Below are 10,288 nucleotides of genomic sequence, written 5' to 3' on the forward strand. Positions count from 1 at the left end.
ATCTGGATGTGAATAACTGGATCTCAAGTAGGTCTGAGGATTATTGTAGACATATTTAGAATGACTAAGATTAAGAGCGAGAGAGTATGACTAATACCAAGTGAACACACTACATCAACTAATGACCACAGTTTTAGACACTTACAAAGCAAACGTTCGAAATCCCGGGAGTGCCGAATGAACCTCAGTGTCCAATTCCAGCTTCATTTGAACTATTTAAAACTATATGTGATTCAGCCAGAAGGATGTTATCTCCGCACTAGCCCAGCATTCTAGACCTATCTATTCTTTTTAAAGTTCTCTTGAGTACGCCAACAGGAACAGCCATTACAGCATGTTGTGTAGAAAGCTTTTTGATTTGATCGTAAATAATACCAAACTATATTTTAATAGATCAAAAGCTTGTAAACTAAGTAGGCTGTAAAACAACTAGCCACTTTGCACAAACTTGGACGATTAATTAGCTATGTATATTTTTTCACGTGTGTATATTTGTGATTCAGTTGGTTGTATATAAAACCGTGGTGAATAACTGATACATTTACTTCGTAACTAAGTATCTTATTTCGTGTTTAAATCTGTTATAACAACGCAGTACAATTTTATTCTGGTTACTCCACATTTGACTTCTCACTTGTGTCATGCAGAAGTTCTAGACTAATTGGAAATAGTAGTGTAGCTGTAAATAATTCCCCGAAATCAATAGCTCATTAAGTGTTCGACATTGGATGCTGACCACGTTGTTTAAGTGGACTTGTTTAGCTGAAGGCTTTCGGTCATGCATCCGCACCAGATCACGTTGCAACACGGCGTGGGACACAGCCAGCTAATTCGTTAGACTATTTTAAGTTCACATCTCAGTTCACTTCTCAACAGATTTTAGTGGATGAGCCTATAGTTTGTCGAGGAATCTTCTACATCTTGAAAAACCCATTTCATTTCCATCCGAAAAGCCAAAGAGTTTATTAACAGATAATTTTCGTGTAACATCATTGAAAACGAAAGACTACAGTTGAGCATATTAGTTCATGCTCATAATCACATTAAGATACAACACATATTGAAGGGTTCAAATGGTTCAAATGGTCGTGGACGGAATAGAAGAAGCTTTCGCTTAACGGGCTTCCGTGTCTAGTAGCAGTGGATCACCAATACCTCCAGGCAAAAACAGGTATATTGACGATAATAGAGGAAAAAAATGAATTTGGTATTTCAAAATAGTATGTTATCCTTAGACCTTAAGAATAAGTCAAGTTTTCTCTTAGAGGACTCCTGAAAAGTCGCTTGCACTAGCTCAGTCGGCAGAGAATTGCAGCATTTGACAAGTCTTACGCGGTAGAAGTTGTGTCTACAGTCTGTTCTGCTATGTTGGGTCTCCAGTTTCTGGGTGTTACCTCTTAGGTTAATGTTGCTACTTAGCTTAAGAAGATGTTTAAGGGGATGACCAGAAATGTTAGGGATACTCTAAGTCATAAGGTCACCTCTAAGACGCCTGTACTCTAACGGGTAACGGTTAAGTGAATGGAGGCGCTGTTCATAAGGTCTGAATTTGAATCCCCGAACTGATTTCGTGCCTCGACGTATGATACGTTCCAGAGTGTCCCTATTCTTTTGGAGGGAGGGAGGAAATACTATGTTTCCATACTCTAAATAAGGATAGATAAAACTGTTGAAGATTATGTGGAAAGTTCTTCCGTCAAACTGGCCAAAAATGCACTTCAATGTTACCAGTGCAAAGTTTGCGTGAAAGGCGTTTTGTCACAGTTCGCATACGACTTCAGGTCGTAGGGTACCAACACTCTTGAATCTTTTTTGACTTGGGAAACTTCTAGAGAGGAGTTTCCTAGATTGTAACTGTAGTCTGCAACATGTCGCAGATGGACTACATTGCACTTTGAAGTGTTGAAGGTAAGTCCGTTATCGTCTGACCACCTTTGAAGTCGGGTCAGATCTTCCTTAAGTGCCAGTCTATCCTCCTGGTTGCGTTTCTCTCTCCAAAGTTTCTCATCAGCAAAAAGTAATAAGTCAAGCGATACCTGTCGTGGAAGATCATTTATATAAACCAAGAAGAGGTCCTAATAACGTGCCCTGGGGGGCGCCACTAGGACATTCCGTAGCCTGAGAGAAAGTGAAGTTAACCCTGACATTAAAATGTCAGTTTTCTGGATATGAAGCGAGTCAGTCAATTAGAATTGGTTTGATACCCAATCGTTTGAGCTCATTGATAAGACATATTTGGTTGACCCTATCAAAAGTTTTTGAGAAATCAAGATAAATAACGCCAACCTTCCCCTTGCGATCAAGAGTGTTTGTCCATCTGTTCACCGCAATCAGCAGCGTGGTTATGCAACGGTGATCCTTCCTGAAACTATGTTGTTGGTGTGAGAAGTTTAAGGATAATAAATAGTCGCTTATACCATCGCATATCAGGGAGTCCATATTTTTTGGAGGTATAGAGAGAAGAGTCGTCGGTCGGTAACTTGAAGTTTCTTTGCGCCGACCTCCTTTGAAAACTGGTGTGATATGAGCCAGCTTCCAAATTTCGCATAGTTTGCCTCGGTTTAGCGAGTGTGAGAATATCACGTTAAGCGGTGTTGCCAGAATTGGAGCTGCTTCTCTCAGTATAGCAGAATAAACCCTATCCGAACCAGGAGAAGTATCTTCTCCTAGGTGCTGCAGTTTTCGGAACACCAAGTCAGCGCTCAGGTTTACTCCAGAAAGTTCTATGAAGTTGCAGATGAAGCTTCCACCAGTATAGTTGATGCGGGTCGGTTGTGATGTTCGAGAGTATTGTTCAGCCAAAAGGTTAGCGGCATCACCGTCTTTATTGGTCGGGCCATTAAGACCTAGCAGTTGGGAAACTCCAGTTTTGGCTTACCGAAGAGAAGTAGCATGACGGAATAAGCTTTTCTGATTGGAGACAAAGTTATCGATAAGCTTTATCTGGTACTGGAGCATGTCTTCTCATATCGCCTTTGTGCATATGTTCCTTATATATTTGTATTGCACGTACGTGCTGTTGTTATCAGTTCGTTTGTATTCTGTCCATCAGTGCCCTTTGCAGCTTAACAAACGAAGAGTGCGATTCTTGTTGATTGAAGGTTGCCTGTAGCTTTTGGGAACTATTTGAAGAACTGACTGTTTTGTAGCACATAAGAGCACGTGCAGTAAGAAATCCCAATGAGTATCCACTTCACGTTGAGGTTGAACATCTCAATCCACCTGTTGTAGATAGACGTGTAAAGCTGACACATCCAACACTATAGTACTTCAGATTTCTTTTGAATCCTTCAGAATTTGCTCTCATTGAATAAAATATGAAGTCGATAAATACTATAATCTAAGACATAAAACTAAAAAGGGACCAATCGGAATATTTGTGGTTCATAATTATTGTAATTTTCATTCTGTTTTACCTGTTCAATATAATAGGCAACCTTGAATTGCTATGTTCAGTGTATCTGTGTTTCATTCAAAATACATGGGTTTCTTTCGACTTACTTCATAGCTGATTAATTGATGATGAAAAACAGATTTGAACCAGTAGCATGTCCTGTCTGCTCAAAAAACGTATATTTTGCAGAAGAAATAAGGGCTATGGGTCGTGCATTTCATAAACAATGTTTCAAATGCTGTAAGATTATGGCATATGACTGACCTTCGTTCTAGGTCAGTGTTCTAAAGCTCTAGACAGTTTCACTGCAAATGATCATAAGGGTTCTTTGTATTGCAAAAGTTGCTATGCGAAGAACTATGGGCCAAATAGCTATGGTTTTTCAACGAACGGCACACTAATGAGAAGTATTTATGATCTCCGGTAAGTAATTTTTTTCTTTTTTTAATGTCAATTTTTAATTATTTGAAAGTTTCCTGCAAGTAACAGATATAAAATACCATTGATGATAACCAATGTCTAAAACAGTTCAAGACATAATCTTCGGCTTCGGGTTTCTTCTTGAAAATTTACTCTTTTGTGTATACTGGCATACACTGTTAATTCGATAATTCAGAAGATAATAATAGATAGCTTTTTACGTACATTCACACACATGTGACATTGCGTTATGTCAGGATGTGAGAGGATAATCTAACTTCAAAGACTGGAATGTATTCTCATTTAATAAATGCTTTTACTCTGTTGATCTACTGCTTTCCAGATACGATTAAATGAATATACAAAGAGGAAAACCAATAAACTGTAATTAGCAATTCAGATAGCATCGGATGCAGAATTAAGCAACCGTAAGGATCGCCGTTTGCGGGGTCCATTATCAACGATGCTCAGCACATACCAAATTAGCTATATACCGTAACTACATGAATCTTTTATAGCGATATTATCTGTCATTCAGTAATTGTCTGTTATTGTAATTATAAAGACCAATAATAATTGCTCATTCATTATGAAGTTCGGATTTTCCATGCAATTGGTAGTGAAAGTTTGTCGGTAGTGTTCTAGGTAGTTTATGCAATGATTAGATGATTTATTTCTTATTCAGCGTGAAAGGTTTACCAAAACTGTGGGTGGGAAATTTTTTAATACATTATTGGGTCTTAAAAGGAGCAAGTAAAGAGAACGCCTCAAATTTCTTTGGCAATCAATAGAGATCTTCAATTTCCTCATCTTGATTTCACAGCTTCTTCATATTGTTTATCAATTTAAAACACTAGAAAGTTAAATTTACACAAGTACACAGAAAATCATCCGAGAAAAGCTCAAAAATGGCACCTCAAACTGTAGTCAGTGTTGTTGAAATTGATCGTCAATAAGTTAAACTCATAATTCAAATATAGTAGGATATTATTTATGAAGGTATCTAGGACCGAATTTGTATAATTTTCTGGCAAAGCGTTAATGGACGGTAACCATTATTGTGGCAAACTAATAAGCCCAACAAACTGTTTACGACACCAAACACATAATAACTGGACAAACTTGGTCCGTCACATCTGTGATCATATCATTTTGATAATTATGTTTTTCGAGTAGTTGCCTGTAACCATAGTAAGCCTCATTCTTGTTTACTAGATAGATTATCAGGGGATGATTGGAATATATGCACAATGCGGAAGAGAGAGTTTATCGGTTGTGTTAACGGCAGTTGGAAAGCCGTTTTTAAATTTACAGTGTGAGAAAAATCAGCAACTGATTTCGTCTCCAAAATAAGCATTTGAAGATATTATTTAAGTGAAGGATGATCAGTACAGATATTCAACTACTGTTATATTTGTGTTTTTGCTATATAAACGACCCAGCTATTCCTATTGCTTAGTATTCTTATACGATGACACTCGACAAGACCCCAAAATCAGAACACGTTGAACAGGAATGAAATTGTATTCAAAATAATAATAATAAGTGAACAGCAATCCGCAATCAGCAGTCAGCAATCAATAGTTTAAATATCGTTCATATATTTATAGTATATGCATAAGAAGCTTATAGATTTTTCTGCAATAATATGCCCGGGCTGATCGGTTTAAAATTAACTTATCAGCGCGCAGCAACACCATCATGCATAAAACATGCCTAATCCAATCTATATCCCACTAACAACTACCATCATCTTCATCACCTACCAATAAACACTAATCTATGTTGTGTCAGAAAGAAACCTTTCTTTGATTACAGAACGAATACATAAAAACAATTCCAACTCCGTATGTTTTTCCTAACTTAAACAAGGAACACGGGGTCTTAGAGAGCAGTATTCATCTGACAATTTTATCCAACGTCTTGCTGATTTGATGCAAAATATTTTGATTCTATGAATTGTTTGTAGTGAAATGTATAAGATAAAGCCTAACTAAATAATGTTAAGTAGTTTAATGTGGTCCACATGAAGCTTCGTCTAGTCTAGGTCTCTCGTTAGTTGATATCCCTCAGCAATATGCATCTACAACTTCGGATGAATCAATGTTCCAGTCAGAATTCCCAATTTTAGTAACCTTTTTATACGTGCTTAGTTGTTCAAACTGCCGCAGATAGAACAAATCTGAGCCTAAAATTTGTCGTCTAAAATTTTTACCTACTAACTTTCCGTTATATGTCAATGTGAAAAACGATAAAACCAATGATTTCAGCTCGAGTAAAAATGTCATATCTTAAATTGAGTAAATACTAAAATAAAATTAGCTCCTTTCAAGACTTTGGACAACATGTTGGTGATCTCAATTTTTAACCCCTTAGCTACGGGGTTAACTTTTATCGTACTAGGATCTCGACAGTTAAATAATATAATCAATTCTCCTACACAAACATCTCTCAATAAAAAGTAGCTGAAACTGTGGGTGTATATTGTTTAGCATACATCAATCCCTCACCTGTCTAAATCGGACGAAAAATGTTCGGCTAGAAAATGGCAATATCTGAATGGTTTTGGATTTTCAAATAACGAGAGACATTTGTTGTATCATTGAACAAGAATGAAAAACTTAGTCAGAGAATAAGATAGTCTTTTTGATTACTTTATTTGCTTAAACTGAACAGTCATATTTATATTTAATTTATCTACTCAGAATAGTGGTCTATAATAAAAGAAAATAATGTTGAATAGTGCGAAACATTTAAATGATATCGTATTATAAATTGTTTGTAAATATAAGATATTGGAGGGAACTTATGTGGTGGTTTAGATGTGTGGTGCGTATTTCCATCCGCCGACTACCTAGAAACGTAAGGATGGCTGATATAGCAGCAGGTTGGAAAACATTTTAGGGACGATCAAATCAAGAAACGGCATCAGTCCATAGAGACACTGAATGTTGGAATGAGCCATGTAAATAGATGTAGACTATGTGGTTAAAAGTCTTCATGACAAGTACAATCACTTTTCGGGTACTTCAGGTGGCACAGGTCAAAATCTTTGGCATTGATAAAGGTGTATTCACTCCTTGTCTTCATTTAGATCCCAAGTTTCTAATTTACCCAAAACTTTTTCATTATTTTACTAATTTATATTTTTTTTCAAAATCAGGTATTCGGTGTCTAATCCCCCCTGTAGCCATTAATAACGTAATTACCTCCAATGCTCTACTATTTACCATGACGATTTCATTTTGTTACGCTAACAGGGTATGGCAACTTGAACCGATATACACGTGTTTCATGTTCTACATCGCTTTTGACCGAACGACTGCAATAATTAAAGGGCTTATAAACAATTTAAAGTTGAAGATAGCTGTTCACTCGATAGATGTTAAGGATGGAAATATTAATACCGGAGCATCCATTCCATTCTGGTCAGTCAGTTAACTTAGAATTCTTCCTTAAAATGAACACAAATGAATAAACTTATGTTTAACAATGGATGCAGCCATTCACCAACTGCAACCCAACCTTCAAGTACAAAGAAGTTATGTTCAGTTCCTTTTTTTACCATCGTCTTATTGAGGAAGAAAGGCATATATGAAGCAATTTTAATCTCAAGGTTTAAGGGAATATAAAGAGTGTATACACCTGCGCCATTGTGACCGATTCTAAGTCATGTCACCCATAGTCTACAACCATTAGTTATGATAGTTACACGGAACAAAGTATTTTAAACATGTTTGATATCATGACGATATTTTGACAGTACCAAAATTACCTCCAGTGTAAACTGATAACAGCAATCGGAAAATCTTCAGGTTGGAGTAACAGGCGTAAGTAACTAACTAAGTAAGATATACTCAAAAGATACTATGAACAAAGAATTAGAGTTTATATGTAATATAATGATTAAAGGGGGTTACCTGCTAAGTTTTCTGAAGAATTATAAATATAAAGTGAATAAGTAGGTAGGGACATGGGTCATTTGTAAAACAAATCCTCTTCTTAAAACTATGGCTCGACACAAACATAGTATGACGGACTAATTAAAATAGAGAAATGGACTTTTAATGTAACTAGTTTCTGTTTATTGCTTTCTAGTTAATTAATGGTGATCCGTCAACTTAAGCGCAATTCATTTGATTTCTTCATACCAATATAGACATTAACACTGTTGGATACCAACCAACTCAGTGATCTAGTGGTTAAGCGCTTGCGCGTGAGACTGAAAGACCATGGGTTCGAATCTCGCGAGGTGCGTTCGTAGATGTGTAAAAAATTATTAAAATCTCCACAAAACCCCCCTCCAATATATATTTGATGATTTAAATAATTCTTTGAAGAAAGTTACATCCATAATAATGCAAAACAACTTATCCAATATTTTATATAGTTGAGATCATGAATCAATTAAAACTAGACAATCATAGAAAACCTGGAAGCACTGAATGGCCGTTTCGTCTTATTTTGGGACTCCTCAACAGTGAGCATCCACGATCCCACTTTGAGAGATTCGAACCCAATACCTACCAATCTCATGCCAGAGCACTTAACCGATAAACCAATCTTCTAAAAACAAAGGTTCTTTCATAATTCATAATGTTTTAAACAATGATCATTCTCTCATTCCATCCTATTTCAATTTGATCAATAATAATAATCATATTGAATAGTATTCAAAAAGTGGTTAATTAAACACCTTCTTTTTTCAAATAAAGTTCATTCTTGTTACTTAGTTAAGGTGGAAACTATTAAGAACTCAGGCTAAACTAACATCAGATTTTATTCTTTATCAGAAGAAAAAGAACCATCTAACTCATTATATCTACCTCCCCCCTCAAAGTTCCTTTTTGATTTCTGTTACTATGTAGATACCAAAAATCTTTGTTTTACATAACTTTTTTTTCAATCATTAATATTCTGATAAGTCGGATTCTACCATTTTTGACCTACTTCCTAAAGTAAATAGATTTTGTTTATACTAATATACTACTTACTATTATTCTTACATAACTAACATATTTGTCTGAATTTGAATCTTCCCATTGATTCGTATGATTGAAATTGATTAGTCTCTTGTTGGTATATGTGCATACTGTACGTATTGCCTCGATATAGCCTTAATTTACAAGCATTATAAGTAAAGATGGACAGTGGCTAGCAGTGAAGTCCAGTTTGATGCGCGTTTCGTTCTATTCACGTTTCGTTAGCTGGATGTACCTGCATCTCAGAGTTGATGTTCACCCTAAAACTCGAACCAAGTACCGTTCGCTTCAAACGTCATCGCGTTATCCACTCATCTACTGAATCCTGATAGCCACTTGCTTGTGCAATGGGGTGAAGTCTGAATTCACTTGGTATTATTTGTTTGAATCTTCCTATTGATCTTTATGACTGCAATTGATCAGTCTCTGTTTTATTGATATATATGTGCATCGTGTGCGGACAGTCTCGATACTGTCTTAAGTCACAAGCTTTATAGGCAAAGATGGATGATAACTAGCAATGAAATCTAGGACACGCGTTTCGTCCTATTTGAGAATCGTCAGCTGGATATACATGCAACAGTATATAATATCCAGCTGACAAGTCCTAAATGGGACGAAACTTGTGTCTTTGATTTCATTGCTAGACAGCATGCATCTGATCAGTCAGTCAGTCAGTCAACTACAACGTAGGACCAGGGACATATATGCATCGGTCCAACTTGCCATACCTCATTAACACAACAACATGAACACGAATTCATAAAAGTAATTAATTCACTGGTAGTAATATATAAAAGAAAGGTTGTATATAAGGATATAGTACAGAAAGAATGACAGATATGAAGCAATTTTAATCTCACGGTTTAAGGTTTAAGACAAAGAGTATATACACCTACGTCATCTTGATCGATTCTGAGCCATGTCACACACAGTCTCCAACCATTGGTTACGATAGTCACGCGGACCCCAACCAAGTAGTCTGAATCTACCGACATAGCTCAAACCGTAAGTTAGTGACTTGAAGCTCTGATGCCACGTTTTGAATTGGCCGCCACTAACTCTCTTCCAATCATCCCCTACACTAGTCAGCATTGCACGTCGTAGTAATCGGTGTTCGGGTATACGTAACACGTGGCCCAACCATCTCAGTCGATGAAGATTCATGACCTCATCAACTGATTTACCATCATTTCCTAATACCCTGTGTCCAACCTCACTATTACTTATCCGGTAATCCCAGTTATCTGTTGTCAAATACTAGTAACCTACGAGTATCTTCTACTCTTAATGGCCATGTTTCTCAGCCGTAAAGAAGAACAGAGCAAACTGCTGTGCAGTATACTCGTCTGTTAATTGATAGACGGATATCTCGTCTTCGCCATAGGTGACGTAAGTTGGCAAAAGTCAAACGAGCTTTTTGAATCCATGCAGAGATTTCGTCAGACACCAACCCATCACGGCTGATCAGACTTCTAAGATAAGTGAAGTT

General features: G+C 36.6%; 1 protein-coding gene across 1 annotated transcript; it reads left to right on the plus strand.

The window, feature by feature from the left end:
* Positions 1 to 3,597: 3,597 nt before the first annotated feature.
* Positions 3,598 to 4,605, plus strand: Smp_162180 (putative crp3/crip3; the record flags this gene model as incomplete). Its single annotated transcript, XM_018797856.1, has 3 exons — positions 3,598 to 3,634; positions 3,670 to 3,817; positions 4,500 to 4,605. The coding sequence occupies 3 exons, from the start codon at positions 3,598 to 3,600 to the stop codon at positions 4,603 to 4,605; spliced, it is 291 nt and encodes a 96-aa protein (XP_018652856.1).
* Between the last annotated feature and the right edge of the window lie 5,683 nt (positions 4,606 to 10,288).

This window comes from Schistosoma mansoni, chromosome 6, assembly GCF_000237925.1.
Source record: "Schistosoma mansoni strain Puerto Rico chromosome 6, complete genome".
NCBI lineage: Eukaryota > Metazoa > Platyhelminthes > Trematoda > Strigeidida > Schistosomatidae > Schistosoma > Schistosoma mansoni.